The sequence below is a fragment of the Morone saxatilis genome, unplaced genomic scaffold, assembly GCF_004916995.1.
Source record: "Morone saxatilis isolate NCDOM2014 unplaced genomic scaffold, NCSU_SB_2.0 Contig4, whole genome shotgun sequence".
Taxonomy (NCBI): Eukaryota; Metazoa; Chordata; class Actinopteri; family Moronidae; genus Morone; species Morone saxatilis.
In genome coordinates this window covers 17,979,482-17,995,809 of record NW_023339984.1, presented here as the reverse complement: position 1 = coordinate 17,995,809, position 16,328 = coordinate 17,979,482, and the positions used below count along the sequence as shown (strand labels likewise).

Here is a 16,328-nt window from a genome sequence, read left to right as displayed (position 1 = left end):
TAAATCACCTCGGTACCGCTGTCTTCAAACTGTCCTCTGTCTGTCTCAGAGTGTTCACTGGGGGCTGCTGAGCCCCGTTCTGTTGCACGCTAACAGCAGCTACATGAGCAGTTAGTGGAGTTGAGGCTGAGCAGCCGGAGGACGTCAGAGTGAAAACCAGACAATATTCTCTCCATAAAATCTGAATCAGTTTCACCCAAATCACTGATAAAGTTGTGTTTGTACAGTAATCAGTGAGCTCCACTAGCTAACTAATGAATCTTCACTCTGTTGAAGATTGACGAGTGAAGGTCTTGATATTATTGGTAGAAATCAGTTAGTTCACGCTAACAAAAAAAGCATGCCTCACATTTTGTTTTACAGGAAGACACAATTATTGGATTTTGATATAAAAATACAAAGAAGTTGAGTTGTCTGTGAATGTTTTATCATAAATTGCAAAATAGTGGAACAATGCCTATAACTGAGGATGCGATCTTAAATAATGTATTCTTTACATTTGTGGGAAAAGGTAGTGTGAGCTATCGTAGAAACATGGCGGACTTCATGGCAGGCGACCTGTGATGTCTGTAGATTAAAACAGCTCATTATAAGGCAGCAAAAACACAACAATTCCTGTATTCAGGTGATTATACACGAATGGAAACATACCTGTGAATAACAATAAATCCTCCTGAATGTTACATGCTGAACCTTTAAATAATCAGAATCATTTTCAGTTTGTTTTTCAACTTGACTGCAGTGATGATGCATTCTGATTATGCCAGAAAAATATACGCCACATTCAGGACATGTGGGAGTTACTGCAGTCAAAGGCGCTCACATCAACATCGAAGATGTCATTAAAACTGGGAAACTGTAATTTTTCTGAATGTGCCTGATTAGGAAAATAAATGCTGATGCTTCACACCAGGCACACTCCAACATTTGAGGTAATTAAACCCAAATTTAATGAAAATAGTGCTTTACTGCCAATGCACAGCCATACAGCAGCAACACCTGCTGATCATTTCAGGGATATTTACCATCAAATGAGAGAAAAATTGTGAATTTACAAAAGTTATGACCCAAATGACAAACTCTGAAATACCATTTAGAATACCTGCAAATATCTACACATTACATTTTTGTAAACTTAAAGTTGCAGCTAAGTTAACTAACTTAAAACATGTTATAGGTCGAGTAAAGTAAGTAAACGTTTCATATTTATTGTTGCTAACTTTACTGTTCATCCAGAAATGACGCTGGAGTGCTACCAGCATCATATTTTAAGCAGAGGGCCACCGAAAAGTTAAAAAAACGTGTTGGTTTTTCACATAAAACAAAGAAACACAGCAAAAAACATATATTTTTTATATCCGATTGCAGTTTTATTTTACAGTATTGTAGGAAATCATTGTTGTTGGAAACCACTGTTCTACCTGTCAGGATTTAGGAGCTCTCCTGCACCTCCACACTCATTTTAAAAAGCTAATTGCACAAACCATTCAGGAAACTCCAGCCCTGCAGCTCCTGCAGCTCCGAGGATTAAAGACCTACTGCTCCTCGCTTCCAGCCTACTGTGGTTCCTCTACATCATATATATGAATAAATTATAGAAGAAAAAAGAGAGTTTGAAATGATTGAAATTAATTGAGGCTCGCAAACCAACAACATTAGTTAAAGTCACTTCAAAGGGAACTTCAAAAATGTCCATCTTCAAAAGAGTAAATTATCAAAGGACCCGTGGATTTGTGTGTGTTTGTGGGCGTGTGTGTGTGTGCCACCGCTCTCACATTGTTTTATCGATTGTTCAGGTCTTTATCCGATATCAGGACCCTCAGGATGTCTTTTCCTTCTGAGGCTCAGAATCTATTTCAGGCTCTCTTTTTATATCTCAGTGCAGAAGCTTTATTTAGACACAAACGGTGACGAATTCCTGCACATAAACACGTCCAAACAGACCTTCATCACGACGATTTTTCTCTTCTGTGTTACATTTTTACACACCATTCATTATCTGAATAAAAGCCACTGTAAAGAGGAAGGCCCAGCGACGACAAGGACAAAGACCGATCACGTGGCTCCACCTAGTGGCTGCAAGGAGGAGCTCTATGGAAATACAGTAAGTGATCATTTTTCCTGTCTTATGTTTCAGTTTTATGCAAAACATCTTGCTCGTGCTGTTTTATTTTGTTGTTATTTCTTTTGCTTTTTATGTCCATGTTCCAAGATTGTTAAGTGTTTATTGTTTTAGGACATTAAAATCGGGTTATAGTATAATAATAATGTAGAATCAATACTTTAGGTAAAAGATTCTCTTAAAATTGCTTAAAACTGACTTCATGCATTATCCATACGTTCACTTTTTACCTGTATATGTGACATTTTGATGTTAACTCTTAATACTAAATAGGTTTTGCTGCCGTGAGCTACTGCTGCACAGTAAGTGGTTCTAATGCACCTGTAAACTGGTTTTGCCAACTGCCTTTACAGAAGAACTTGTAATTTCATGGAGAAAGAAAGAAAAAGACAGAAATCATTTCTATAATTATAATTATGTACAGATATTTACTGGAGGCTCAATAGATCAAAGTGAGTTTACCTTCACACACAATTTCACACGACTCTGCAGCAGCTCTTTAATGGTTGTTTTAATAATAATATTAACATTTAGAGATTGGGTATAGAAATGGATAATGGATTTGCTAAATATGAAGCATATAAAGAACATTTCTTTTTTGAAAGGTAAACCAATGATCAAAGACGAAGGTGGGACAATAAGAGGAGAACATACCATGAAGTTTGTGTTAAAGGAAGATCTGGATTAAGATATAATTTAAGACACTGGTTGAAATAATAATAATGAAATAAAAAGTTATTTTTAATAGACTAATGTAAACTTAATTATACTGAATATATTATTATTATAATTATTATTCTCATTATTATTAAGATGTATTAACAAACACAGGGTTGTTAATTAATTAATTGTTTATTTTTATTAGACTAATGTGAACTTTAATAGCTGCTGCTCTACCGACTGTCCGGTAGGTGGCGATATGCGGGTTTAAATTGAGATTACAATCCGCCAGAAAGACGAAGAACAAGAATCTGGAGAATCTCTTTTGTTCTCTTTTGGCTTTTTAGAGGTAAAACACCGGATTCACCTCCGTTTGGTAAGTTTTTAGAATATTTATCTCTTTGTGTAGTTACTAGTTACTTTTCCCTCCAACAATGAATAACGTTTAAACCTTAAAGTTAATACACGAGAGGCACAAACCTCGTAAGCGTTCAGTCCTATTTAACGACTCTGTTTCCCACTGAAAGAGCGCAGCTGCAGCGGCGGCCGAGGAGACAAAATGTACAGTTTGTACAGAATACACTTTATCTTTAGGGATTATATTTATGCCGAAGTGACAGTCAGACTGTGGACATGTAACACACTTTATCTTGTATTTCTAGAGATAAGTGTTTTTGCGCACATGTTAGAAATAGTTAAAATGTGATATTTTTTAAAGGGAGTTTGGCGCAGGGAGCTTTTAGTGGGCGTTTTGTCGCCACTACACAAACACTAGGTAACTGGTAAAGTTTGATAATGCTGTCTGACAGTCACTGCTGTTAGTTATTAGTTTGATTAATGGTTTAATAATGTGTGTATTGATCACTGATGGGCTGATCAGGCAGTGTGCTGTACATTGCATTTTTAAACTTCTTTCCTAATTAGGGATCCAAGCCTGAACTCACCATAATCTTCCTCCTGTATCCAACCTGTATAATTCACTCTTAATCTTCTGTCTTTTAGGTCGATGAACCTCTGACTCGCTGCGGTGGAGCTCATGGCGTCGCCCAGCGGTCTGTCCCTGCTGGGCTTCAGGCAGCTGTCGGTCTACCTGGTGGACTGTTTGAAGACCCCGGCAGACGTGAGACCAGCTGTGAGACCGGGACCAGAAGGTGAGCAGCCGACATGACAATCCCTCCAGAAACAAAGCATCACTTTCTCCCCTCTAAGCCAAAAAGTTGACCTTCTGAAAACGTATACAGTACACAATATTTCATCTGCTTGTACAGCCAAAAGCCAAAACCACTGCAGCTTTTTTCCAAGCGCTGACTCTTGACTTGACTTTTGTAATTTTCCCAGTGACTGAATTGATTCCAACCAATAACCAGCAACAGGTTCAGTTCCTCACGTTTATAAAAAAAACAAATTTCATGAAAATCAGTTCAGAATGAAACAAGTTACTGTTGATTTTGTAAGTCTGAATCTCTCAGTATTCAGAATTAACCTTTTGATAAAGGTTCCAAAATCTGGTGGAAGCTGTTAGTGTTCGCAGGCTTTGGGTCACATACTGTTTCCATTTCACACGATATCTTGCATGTGAGGCTCTTTGAAACTGCCCCGGTGTATGAATTGTGCTTTATAAATCTACCTGTCTTCCCTTCAGTCCTCTCTCTGAAGGAGCCGGACTACGGGGAAACTTCGGAGCTGACTGGGCAGTTGGTGGATTTGGCAGCTGATCCGAGTCGCGCCGGCATCGAGGTGGCGCTAAAAGAGGAGTGTGAACAGTCGGAGGCAGACTTTGAGAATGTACAGCGGACGCCGGACGCGATAAAGCTGGAGTCAGACCAGCAGCCAGACTGGTGTGACGATGGAGCAGAAAACGATTTGCTTAAAGAACAAACAACGAATTGCGATGAAGTCCCCAAATGTGAGGAGACTAAAACCGAGGAAACGGATGAACTGCAGTGGAGTCACGCAATGTTAGTGATGCAGGAGGGCGGTGGCGACTCCGACGGGCTCGTACAGAACTATAAAATATCCCCTAAAGCTGCCCTGATCTGTAATTCAGAGGAACACCGAGGGGAAGACAACGTACCCACGCCGGAGGAACATGAAGCTGAAGATGAAGAAGCCTCTGAGCCTGGAGGTGGAGGTGAATGTTAAAATTGAAAATGAATGCTTAAAGGAGTTTTATGTAAGAACTGAGTACCTGTCAAATTCACTGCTCAAGCAAACGGTGGGCAGAATATCACCCGAAGGTTAAGCTAAGTAGCAGCTGCTGTGAACTCAGTTAGTGCCGTGCAGGAAACCTAAAACCTAAAACATAAAATCCAACATGAAACAAAATAGGGGGAATTATAAGAATAATTGCTTCTGGAAATGTAAAACATAGAAAGTAAATCTTAATCTCTAGACATAAATAAGAAACAAAATAAACCCATGAGGAGCAATCTAATGATTATGTTCAGATAATCGATTCATCATTGTGTCTGTAAAATATCTGCAAATTGTGAAAGATGCCCAAAGCCTCCGGAGATGTTTTGTTTTATTTGACCAACAGTCCAAAACCCAAATATATTCAATTAACCATCATAGAAGAGAGAATATTTAATTAACTGAATCACCAAAACAATAAATAATCTGTCCAGCTCGTTGTTATTAAATGATCCTAAACTATGAATACTAACTATATTCATTGTGTGTTTGTTCCTTCCTCGACAGATGAAAACCAACCAAAGAAGAACGAGCAGGAAGGTGCGTCCAAAGCTCGACATCACCGCTGTGAGAACTGTGGAAAGTCCTTTGCGAGGAGGAGCAACGTTGTCAGACACAAGCGGTATCACTGCGGCGCCGCGAGAGTTACGCCAAGCCGGCCAGAGTCGGAACAGACTCAACGCCATATGAGACTGCATGTGCGTGTCCACAGGGAGAACAGGGAGAATCAGGAGGAAAACTCTGGAGAGGCTCCACGAGAGAGACATCACGCCTGCAAACAATGCAATAAGAGATTCTACTCATTGCACAACCTCCGACAGCACCTCCCCATCCACACGGGAGAAAAATCTCACAGCTGTGACGTGTGTGGGAGGCAGTTTGGGAGAGAGGGCACTCTGAAGGAGCACCAGCTGATTCACACAGGGGAGAAACCGTTTAAATGCGAACAGTGTGGCAAAAGTTGTACCAGGAGGGGAGACCTCAAAACACACATGCTCAGTCACTCAGAGGAGAGACCGTACGGTTGCAGCTACTGCGCGAAGAGCTTCAAGCAGCAGGCGAAGCTGAAGCAGCACGAACGGGTCCACACGGGGGAAAAACCGTTTCAGTGCAAGTTCTGTCCGAAGCATTTTAGAGTCAAACTCTTGCTGGTGGCGCACCAGTACACACACACGGGAGAGAAACCCTTCAAGTGCACACTGTGTCCTAAGGCCTTCAGCATGAGAAACAACCTGAAGAAGCACCAGATGATACACACCGGGGAGAAACCGCACCGCTGCTCACACTGCGGCAAGAGCTGCCGACTACTGCAGCACCTGATCTTCCATGAACGCGGCCACACAGGGGAGAAACCGTACAAGTGCGACGAGTGCGGGAAAGGTTACGCCCATCCAACGAGTCTGAAAAAACACCAGTCCACTCATGAGGAGAAACCGCCGCGCTGTTCCCTATGTGGGCGAGAGTTCGCCGATCGAGCAGAGCTGAGCAGCCACAAGTGTGGTGGGACAACGGAGAGACCACACCGCTGCTCTCAGTGCGGCAAGTGCTTTTCCCAGCTCGTGAACATGAAGAAACACCAGCTGATCCACACGGGGGAGAAACCCTACGACTGTAAGGAGTGCGGGAAGCAATTCAACCATAAGAGTAACCTCACTAAACACATACGTGTTCACACAGGCGAGAAGCCGTTCGAGTGTGAACACTGTAAGAGGGGCTTCAGGCTCCTGCAGCACCTCAGAAGCCACCGATTAACACACAAGAAGAAAGATTAGAGACACTGGATCTGAAATGTATCTTTTGTGGCAGCTGCCATGGCTCAGGAGAGAGAGTTTGTTTGATCGACAGCTCGTCGCCGTGAAGAGTCTTAGTCGACCCACCTTAATCGGATAGTCGCACAAAAGAAATAAATCTCGGTTCGGGAGCTTGGGCCTGAAAGATACTAAAACAGAAGTTATCAACAGTTTTCCTTATATAAGTAACATGTTTTATGAAGTTTATGTAAAACAAGCTTTGTCTCCTGATATTTGTGCTACTTTTTATACAATTCTCTACATATATTTAAATAAATAATATCATCATATCATGTTTGACTACTAGGAAGATCAGCCCTCGGCCTCATGTTCCACCATTTCTTTTGTATTTGACATTATTCACTATTTCATGAATACTCATGAATAGGGTTGAGTACCATTTGAAAAAAAGTACCAGTTTTGATATTCATACCAATATGAATATCTAACACTGGGAACAAGGAAAAAACACACAGCTTTACCTCCTTGTCATTTTAAATGATCAGTCATCTTTTCGGTAGGTGGCGCCACTGCTGCAGCTCATCACAGTGTTGTTGTTGGGGGGGGGGACAAACTGTCCAAGGTCCAATCCTTATAAGCTTGGTGTGATTTCCTGAAAATGAGTCATGAGTTGATTTGTTCTGCAAGAAAATAAAAAACTTTGACTCATCAGTTAATGTTAGAGTCTTAATACAGTTTAATGTCATGATTATGGAGAAAAATGTCTTCAAATGTCTTAAAATATTTTCTCAGTCTCATTGTTGCCTTCCAGGCATGATTACAACGAGGGACAAGAAAAACAAGAAAAACATATGTTGTTTATTATAAATATTTTACTCTATATATTTATTTTGTGTTTATATTTTTGGATAGTTGTTGTTTTCTGTTTTTGAATATTAGTTAGTATAATATAATATTGGGATTTTAAAGTATTTCTAGCACATTTATTTGAATGCACAATAAACTTAATTGTACCAAACCAGATTCTTAGAGTTAAGGTTACATTTTATGTGATAGAGAGTTGAGATAAGAAAAATCCATTATATCCGTCAGTTAAATATAAAACTCGAGCCAAGAAACTCAGATTAGCTAAAAGTCCGACACATAACAACAACCAGTCATTTTTAACTTAACTTTGTCCAGATTAAACAAAATGTACAAATTAGTATTTTGTCTCATTTTCTGAATGGAGTAGCTGTTTCCCATTCTGTGGTCTTTGTGCTAAGCTAAGCTAACTAGCAACTGGCTCCAGCTTCATATTTGATGGGCAGACATGCGATCGGAGTCAATCTTCTCATCTAAAGGCCCAAGTATGCTTGCCGTTTGAGACCTGTCGTGCGACACTGTGACGTCAAAATGACGTAGATCTCGCTGGCGCGCCAGGATTTTGGCCCGCTCGCGCAAGGTCGCGCACCACTCTTTTTCTGAGCACGCCAAACCGGAAAGAAGCTTTCCGAGCAAGTGCGCCTCTACAGGCATCTGTACGATCATTCAATGAAGGAACACAGAGATCCATGAAATTTGGGAAGAACCTCCGCGACCGATTTGAAAATCAAAAAAGAGGTCACCATTGGTTTACCTTTTTCTTCTTCTTCTAGTGCGTAGAAATAGCAAAAGTTCGGTAGCTTTGCTCAGTTGCGGCCACCTCTGAAAGGACTGCAACTAGTGTCGCGACCAGCACGCCGCAAGTATAAATAGTTACGGCGCTCCCGTGACAGGTCGGCAGCGGTGGGAGAGTCTACATGGCGCTTAACTCTCAGCAAGAGAGTTTCTCCAAAATAGTGAACAATTTATTTTCTTTTTTAATTAACAAATTAAGTGTTTTTTGTCCCCAATGCTTGTTTATTTTACATTTAATTTTCTTCACAGAAAGGGAACATTTTTTTAAAATAAAGGCGTACTGTGTATATTTTGTAAACATTTTTAAACCCCTTAAAATCAAGGAAGCCTTGTGAAGTACGCCGAACCCTAGTGGGGATGCTGACCCCCAGGTTGGAAACCAATGCTCTCATACAAAGTACCTCATTTGATCGAAGAAAAAGCTGGAACGAGCAGCTCCACCTCTCGGAAGAAAGAACATGAATGTAAATTTTCCCCCAAAATGTCAAACTTTACAATTTTAATAAAAAACTGCACTTAAAAAAACAAACATTGAAAATAAGGTGACGAAAACACTTTCAAAGCATGTTCAAAGAACAAAAATGACCTCAGTGATTGCTGTACTCTTCATTGTCTTCTCATTTGACTCATCGTTGTCTCATAAATGTTACTGTCAGCACTGTTTGTCACTGTTTGCTCTGAGGAAACAATCTGGTTCAGATGCCAGTAAGGCCTGCAGTGAACTGAGTGGTGTTTGTGTACATTTCCACAGCAAACACACACACACACACAGTACAACAAACGTATTGATCAGTGTGAACAGCCAACGGTTGCTCAACTCCGATGTGACCTGACGGACTGATTGATGAGTCAGAGGTTTGTCAGACCGAACCGGGGAGGCTTCAAATGATCCGACGGCGGCGTCAGAGAGGCATTCAGCGACCGGTCTTCACACAGAGGAAGAACGACAGAAACAAAGATGGAACGACTCAATTTACTCGTCTGTCTCGGGTTGTTTTTTGTGACTTCAGCTGTGGTGAGTCTCACGTATAATCTGTATAATCACGTCGTTAATACAGTAAAAAAAAAAATGTATCTTGTTAATCAACTCATGTAATTAAATTTTCTTTTATTAGAAAAATAAGTTTAATCGACTGATGTAAATTCTCTCTCTAGCAATCTGTTCAAGAAAAGAGCTAATTAAATGAATTATATATATACGCTACTATTCAACTTGATTCTTATATGATACTTTTTAGTTATTATATTAATATATAAGTATGCGTCATGCTAACTTTGCACTTACGATCCCTGTAAAACCGATCATAATCATAAAAAATAAAAGACATTCTTTACTATTACAGACCTGCACTTTAGCATTTATCTATGTATAAAGAACTGTCTCTCTCTGTCTGTCTGTCTGTCTGTCTGTCTGTCTGTCTCCAGACCCAAGTAGCGATCGACCCCAGAGGAGCCCGTCCGGTGGAGCAGGGCACCAGAGGCGATAAATGCACCACTCAGAGGGAGTGGCCTTTCTGCACAGACGATGATTGGGTAACAGCTCAAAACTCATCCTCACCGTTTCTTTCATTATTATTATTAATTTTCGAATACAAACTTTGATTTTTTTTTTAGATTTGTGAACCAAACAAAAGCTTTAAGTTTTAGAGGTTAAAGCATCTCTTCTTTTCTCCCGTTGTCCATCAGAACCTTAAATGCCCGTCGGGCTGCAGGATTCAGGGTCTGATGGACAAATACGACCACAGCCTGCTGAAGAAGATTGAGAAGATTCGCAGCCTCCTGGACCAGAACAGGGCCAAGCACCGCTCCACCGACGTGGTGTCCAAACAGACCTACGACTACCTGAAGGAAAAGCTCATCGTCGACGCTGGTTAGTGTGTGTTTTTTATGTGTGATACCACCGACGTTACCCTGAGAAATGTCCTTAAAACTGCATTAAACAATATGGTAATTTAATTTAACTTAGATAATATTATATACATTACAGGGTTACCTTAAAAATTATGTTTAATCGTCTCATGCAATTCAATTTTCTTTTATGACACAAACTGCTACGACCTTTTAAGATAGTTTACCAGATGCAAAGCGGGTTAGCCTCTATTTTTAATAGGTGAGAAGAAACATTTTCTGTAAAATAAAATAAATCTCAACTTGATTTGAAATGTTATTTATGGGCTCTGGCTAAATTAATGTTGTGGTTTAAAGAAAACTGTAGCTCTGCGTGCCTAGTACATAATCTTATCCTCCCCTCGTCCACCAGGTAGTGACAACAGCTACTACGACTTGGCCCAGAGTCTGCGCCAGAGAATCACAGACATGAAGATCAAGATCGACAGACAGCTGAGGATCCTGGGTGCCCTGAAGGATCGAATCAAAGACCAGGTCGTCGAGATGCAGAGGCTGGAGGTACGTAAACAATTTTTTACATTTATTTCTGTATGCTTAGGGTATCACAAAACCTACAGAAAAAAAAAATAATTTCCAAACTCGTTTTCCAGTCATGGAAACATCTGGAAATTACAAACAAATCCTGGAAAATTTGAATAGTATTTTAGCCTATTTTAGCCTACATAAACTTGGGTGGATATTTTGTGTGAAACTCGACTGTTGGTGGGATAATGTGTGTGAAAACTGGAGATAAATGTGTCAATATGCGGCCTCCTGGTAAATTATATGACTGTTGGTGAGCAAATGTCCTGAAAAATTATTTCTTAAAAGAGTTCCCTAAAGAGTGGGATGAAAACTACTCATTGGGAAAGAGGGGAATCTGATAAATTCACACATAATTTCTGCATAAACTCATTTATTTGCTCTTCGTCTCATCCGTCAGGTGGATGTCGATATTAAGCTTCGTTCCTGCAAAGGATCCTGCAAAGGCTACTCTGAGTACCAGGTGGACCAGGAGGACTACGTGGCCCTGAACAAACAGGTAAGGAATCTAATTTCAAAGAACGTAGGAGGATCATTATGTAGAGTTAAAGAGTTATACGCAAAACTCACAGCTGCTACGACAATGATCCAATGAGTGAAAAGTGAACAAAACAACTAAATTGTCTCATTTGCTTCAACTGTTGAAACAAATTACATCAATTTTCAGTAACACAAATTCATTCAGTCAAAAGTTCAAAAGATTCTTCATTAAGGAGCTTTTACTTGTAATTTTAAGTGACATTAACTTTCACATTTAACTAAGTCACCGAAACATTTCTGACTAAGGACCTTTTACGAAGAATAAGTCTGTCACTTAAAATTACTGAAGCTCCTTTAACCAGAATGTTTTTTTAACTTACAAAATTGAAGTTAAATTTACTTAAACGTCTCGATGTAATCAATTTAAAAAATGTTCTTTTTTGTTAAATAAACTTATCTGGTTTTACAGTGTAGGTCAATATCTAATTTGGTTCATTTCTGTAAAGAAAAGAAGACACTGAATTTGTTATAAAAAAAGAAGCCTATTAAGTTTGCATGATTGTTGAAAAATATTTTAAAAATCCATAATACAGAGATTTGTATAGAAAGTTGCCTAAAAGGGAAATAATCAGAAAACCATGCCAAATCACTCGTTTTTTAGAGGGTTAATGTTTTTTGAATTTAATATGAAAAATATTTCATAGAATATGTCACTTTGTCAGTTATACTAAATGATTTATGGAGAGGGTCTATCTGAGGGTCCCTTAAAGGAACTTGGCAACTCTAAGCCTTTCTTCGCTGGTTTTCATTTTTGGTCAATCGCATGTATTTTCTCAGGTGAGCTCCACCTACAGGCTCCTGGGACGTGTATTTCACCAACGGTCGTAAAAACAACTCACTTGCGGCACCCTCCTCCCCCTTTCTACCGCTGCTGATGTGCCCTTTTTTCGCCGGGCAACTTTTATTGCGAGGGCCGGGTTGCCGATTTATGGTGGAATTGCGTAAAGTTTCGTCGTTTCTCGCTCAGTTTCTCGCTTCTCGCGGGTACTTCCTATTTCCAATTCTAACTGGGACGGTAGTCCCAAAGTTGCTAAGGGTTGGTTTTCCGGCCTGGGGTCGCCTAGAGGGCGCTGGGGGGATCAGGTCGCCATTTTCACCGGAACAGGCCATTTAACCATCCAAATGATTTCTAAACGGGTTTATTAAGCTGAAAAAGTTGCCAAGTTCCCCTTTAAAGAAAAACGTTGGGAGCCACTGGGTTAGAGACACCAAACATTATCAGCTTGTGTGGACTCCCAGTATCAGGTTTGTCATTAATACTTTCTCTTTCACAGATTAGCCAGCTGGACTCCCAGTCGGCTCAGAACATCGAGTCTGTGGGGACGCTCTACGTGATGAAGAGCAGGCCGCTGCAGGACGTCAATGTGGACAGCATCTACAAATCCAAGGACGTGGCAGGACAGCAGAGAGAGGACATGTTCCCTGAGGTGAGAGGGACTCTATGTTTGACAGCTACCGGATTGTGAATACGATTAAAGTTACCTGATTTATAACTTTTACGAAATGAAGGTTGTTTAAAGAGACAGTTCACCCCAAATCAAACATTTCCCCCTCTTACCTGTTTTTTGTCATATATCATCTGTTTTGGTGTGAGTTTTGGAGATATCGGCCTTCTCTCCAATATAATGGAACCAAATGGCACTTGTGGTGCTCAAAATGGCATTTCAAACAGTCTCTTTCCAGAATTCATCAAGATTAAATCATTTAGGGCAGGGCCACTTTGATAAATAAAAATGTATTTGGGCACCAAGGCCTAAACTACCAAACAGTACATATAGTATAGAAAAAATGTGCCCAACAGCAATAAAATGCAACATTAATGCAGCAGTAATATTAATCCAAAAAAATCATAAATAATAGTCAAACACATTTTACTGCACAATGACTTCTTTAAGTAAATGTTTCTATAATGCTTAATAGATGGATCCTTCCCCTTTAAGAAAGGTGGGCTTGTGCTTACCCTGAGTGTGTGATGCATTAGCTAGTTTTTTTTTCTCAAAAAGAGAGAAAATGCACGCTTCAAGTAAGAAAATAGTTCCTACATGAACCTGCTCACATCACGGTCTGTCTTTTCTTAACTCATCTAATCTCTTCCTCAGGTAAATACGGTTGCATTGATCCTAGAGAGGGAAGGCTCCAGCTCATCCCCGGCAACCATTTCCAAGGTCCCAGGTACTTCCTATTCTTCGTCTACACCCCCACCATTGTCCTCTTCAGGTTCCTCCTCCTCTTTCTCGTCCTCCTCCTCTTCCACGTCATCGAAATCCATCACCGAGTTGGGAGGCAACGGTGATTTCTTCGGCACGGGTGGAGGGTTTGAAGGTTTCAGCCAGCCGAGCACGAGCCACGTGTCAACTCAAAGCGTAACCTGCACCAAAAGCACCAGGAGGGTCATCGTCCACACAAAGGAAGGGCCGGTGGAAAGAGTGGAGGAGGTGATAGGAGGAGGCCCCGAGTGCCAGAGAATGGCAGACCTCACTAAGGGAGGGATGAGCTCCTTGTTTCCTTCTCTCACCCACACATCATCCTCCTCTTCCTCCTCTTCTTCTTCTGTGTCCCACGTCGGTGGCGCCAAGGGAAGCCTCTTAGGGGATACCAAAACTGGATTTGGGAATCCATTCGGCGATGACCTCGGCGGTTTCTTGACAGATGCCACGGAGGACGACCTTCCCGATTTCCACGCCCGGAGTGTGAAGACCGTGCGCGTTGAGAGGCAGGCCGATTATATAGGAAAAGGTACCCCAACATCAGACCTGGAGTAAAATCTACGAGGGCAGAGAACGGCGCATTTAGCTAGACAGCACGCTTTAGCATCAGCTAGCTAGCCCTATGTACCAAAAATAAGAAGTGAACCCTGTAAATTGTCATTTACTGCAAGAGCTTTAAGTTTAATTAGATGTTTTGGATTGTTGCAGACAAATTTTGGGTCATTGTGTAATCCAAAAAACTGAATGGAAACTATAAGGAACTTTAAAAACAACAAATATTTCACTGGAGTACATTTTTTTTCATGTTCCTTGACAAATTTAATAAAGATTTAAATAAACTCAAATAAAGAATGCTAAATCCTTTATTTAAATAAAGTAAAACAGTCATATATCTATGGAAGCCCATTTCCGCTAATGTGATGGGAAAGAAAAAGATTGTATAAGTCATTATAATGAGAACCGTTTTCAAAATATTTACTTTTTACACCACATTGGCAGAAATGGGCTGCGATACATATCAGATCATAATCAGTCTTTAGAAAAGCTTAAATGCGCTGTATGTCTATAATAAAAGTATGCTCTTTTTCCCGTCGTTAAACCCTCCAAATGACAGTGCCATAAAATCCTGCTCAAGTGCAGATTGACTAAAATTTACCGTTTTATCATTGCAATAAATTTCAGCCAGCCAAGCAAAAACCGGTCCAAGCTAACTCGCGGTCTGCGGTGTGCCCCTCTCTGTTTGCAGATTGTGTCGCAGCCTTCCAGAACCACCTGAACGGGGAAACAAACGGCCTGTTTAAGATCAGACCTGGCGGCGCGGACTCAGCAAAGGTAGTGGAAGTTTACTGCCAGCAGGAGGGGCTAATGGGTGGGTGGTTGTTAGTCCAGCAAAGAGAGAGCGGTGCGCTCAGCTTCAACCGCACCTGGGCCGAGTATCGCGGTGGGTTCGGGTCAGTCGACGCAAAGGGCAAGGGGGACTTTTGGCTAGGCAACCAGAACCTCCACCTGTTGACTAATCAGGGTGAGATCATACTAAAGGTGGAGCTGGAGGATTGGGAAGGGGGCGTAGCCGGAGCCGAGTACACGATCAGGGTCGGCTCGGAGGATGAGGGGTACCCGCTGCATGTGTCGGGGTACACCGGGGACGCAGGGGACGCTCTGGTGATGCCCCAGTCGAATATGGCGTCTTATCTGTCCCACAACGGGATGAAATTCAGTACCTTCGACCGAGACAACGACAAGTGGGAGGAGAACTGTGCAGAGATGTATGGGGGCGGGTGGTGGTACAACAACTGCCAGTCAGCTAACCTGAACGGGATTTATTACAAAGGCACATACAACCCGGAAAATAACACGCCGTACGAGATTGAGAACGGAGTCGTTTGGGTGACGTATAAAACGGCCACTTACAGTCTGAAAACCGTTAGGATGTTAATTCGATCCACTGCTTTTTAAAAGGAAAAAATGATCAAATAACGTAAAATATACACGGATTTATGAACTTAAACCCAAAGAGAGTTCGGCGACAAGCACAAAGAGCATAACATGTGATGGTTGAACCTGCAGATAAATATTTGAGGCCAAAAAAATTTAAGTTTCAGACCTTTAGACTGTTCGTAAATCATTCTGATATTTCAAAATCGTGTCATGGGTGTTTGTGTTCTGTTCTTCTTTGTGTAAATGTCATTGACCTGTTTGTTCGGTTCATCTGACCAGTGTTCCTGGAACGACCTGACGTTTCCACACTGTTGACTGAACTCTGCTCGATCAATAAAGATTCAATGTTCACTTCAGCTACTGTGGTTTGTGCTGTTATTTCAGTCGAATTTAGAGGTTTTAAATCTTTGTAAGTGTAAAATATTACATTAGTTATCAAAAGGAGATCAAGTTGAATAAATAAATCACTGGTTCCCTACCTTTTTCCTTAAGGTCTAAAGTCACATATTTTATGAATACAAAGGTACAATCAATCCAAACTCAGTAACTCCAATAAGTTTGTGTAAAACGAGTGCTTTGGATGAATTTTGAGCAGACTATTTCCTGTTTAGGGAACTTTTTTATACAATTCTCTGTATTATGTATTTTTAAAAAAAATCATAATAGGCTTCTTTTTTTTTACAAATTTTGTTTTCTTATATATAGACCTACACTGTAAAACCAGATTACATAAAAAAAAGTGTAAGTAAAACAATCCAATTTGTTAATGTATCAATCTTAATTTTGTTATTTTTACTTGTAATGTGAAAACAGAATACTGAGTAAAAA

General features: G+C 40.6%; 2 protein-coding genes across 2 annotated transcripts; both read left to right on the top strand.

The window, feature by feature from the left end:
• The first annotated feature begins 3,079 nt into the window (after nt 1-3,079).
• Nucleotides 3,080-7,514, top strand: LOC118337981 (zinc finger protein 2-like). The gene is made up of 4 exons (XM_035675140.1): nt 3,080-3,158; nt 3,785-3,933; nt 4,425-4,913; nt 5,483-7,514. The coding sequence occupies exons 2-4, from the start codon at nt 3,819-3,821 to the stop codon at nt 6,745-6,747; spliced, it is 1,869 nt and encodes a 622-aa protein (XP_035531033.1). The 5' UTR covers nt 3,080-3,158; nt 3,785-3,818; the 3' UTR covers nt 6,748-7,514.
• A 1,771-nt stretch (nt 7,515-9,285) lies between these two features.
• LOC118337801 (fibrinogen alpha chain-like) lies at nt 9,286-15,873 on the top strand. Its single transcript, XM_035674909.1, has 8 exons — nt 9,286-9,400; nt 9,811-9,918; nt 10,072-10,255; nt 10,646-10,791; nt 11,216-11,314; nt 12,630-12,782; nt 13,455-14,091; nt 14,809-15,873. The coding sequence occupies exons 1-8, from the start codon at nt 9,344-9,346 to the stop codon at nt 15,516-15,518; spliced, it is 2,094 nt and encodes a 697-aa protein (XP_035530802.1). The 5' UTR covers nt 9,286-9,343; the 3' UTR covers nt 15,519-15,873.
• Nucleotides 15,874-16,328: the final 455 nt, after the last annotated feature.

What these genes read in the sequence shown, in the direction of transcription:
- LOC118337981 (XM_035675140.1), top strand. Translation starts at nt 3,819, where the DNA reads ATGGCGTCGCCCAGCGGTCTGTCCCTGCTGGGCTTCAGGCAGCTGTCG. An exon ending in TGTGAGACCGGGACCAGAAG is followed by an intron (nt 3,934 to 4,424) that starts GTGAGCAGCCGA and finishes TCTTCCCTTCAG; the next exon opens with TCCTCTCTCTGAAGGAGCCG. An exon ending in CTCTGAGCCTGGAGGTGGAG is followed by an intron (nt 4,914 to 5,482) that starts GTGAATGTTAAA and finishes CTTCCTCGACAG; the next exon opens with ATGAAAACCAACCAAAGAAG.
- LOC118337801 (XM_035674909.1), top strand. Translation starts at nt 9,344, where the DNA reads ATGGAACGACTCAATTTACTCGTCTGTCTCGGGTTGTTTTTTGTGACT. An exon ending in TCTGCACAGACGATGATTGG is followed by an intron (nt 9,919 to 10,071) that starts GTAACAGCTCAA and finishes GTTGTCCATCAG; the next exon opens with AACCTTAAATGCCCGTCGGG. An exon ending in ACGTGGCCCTGAACAAACAG is followed by an intron (nt 11,315 to 12,629) that starts GTAAGGAATCTA and finishes TCTCTTTCACAG; the next exon opens with ATTAGCCAGCTGGACTCCCA.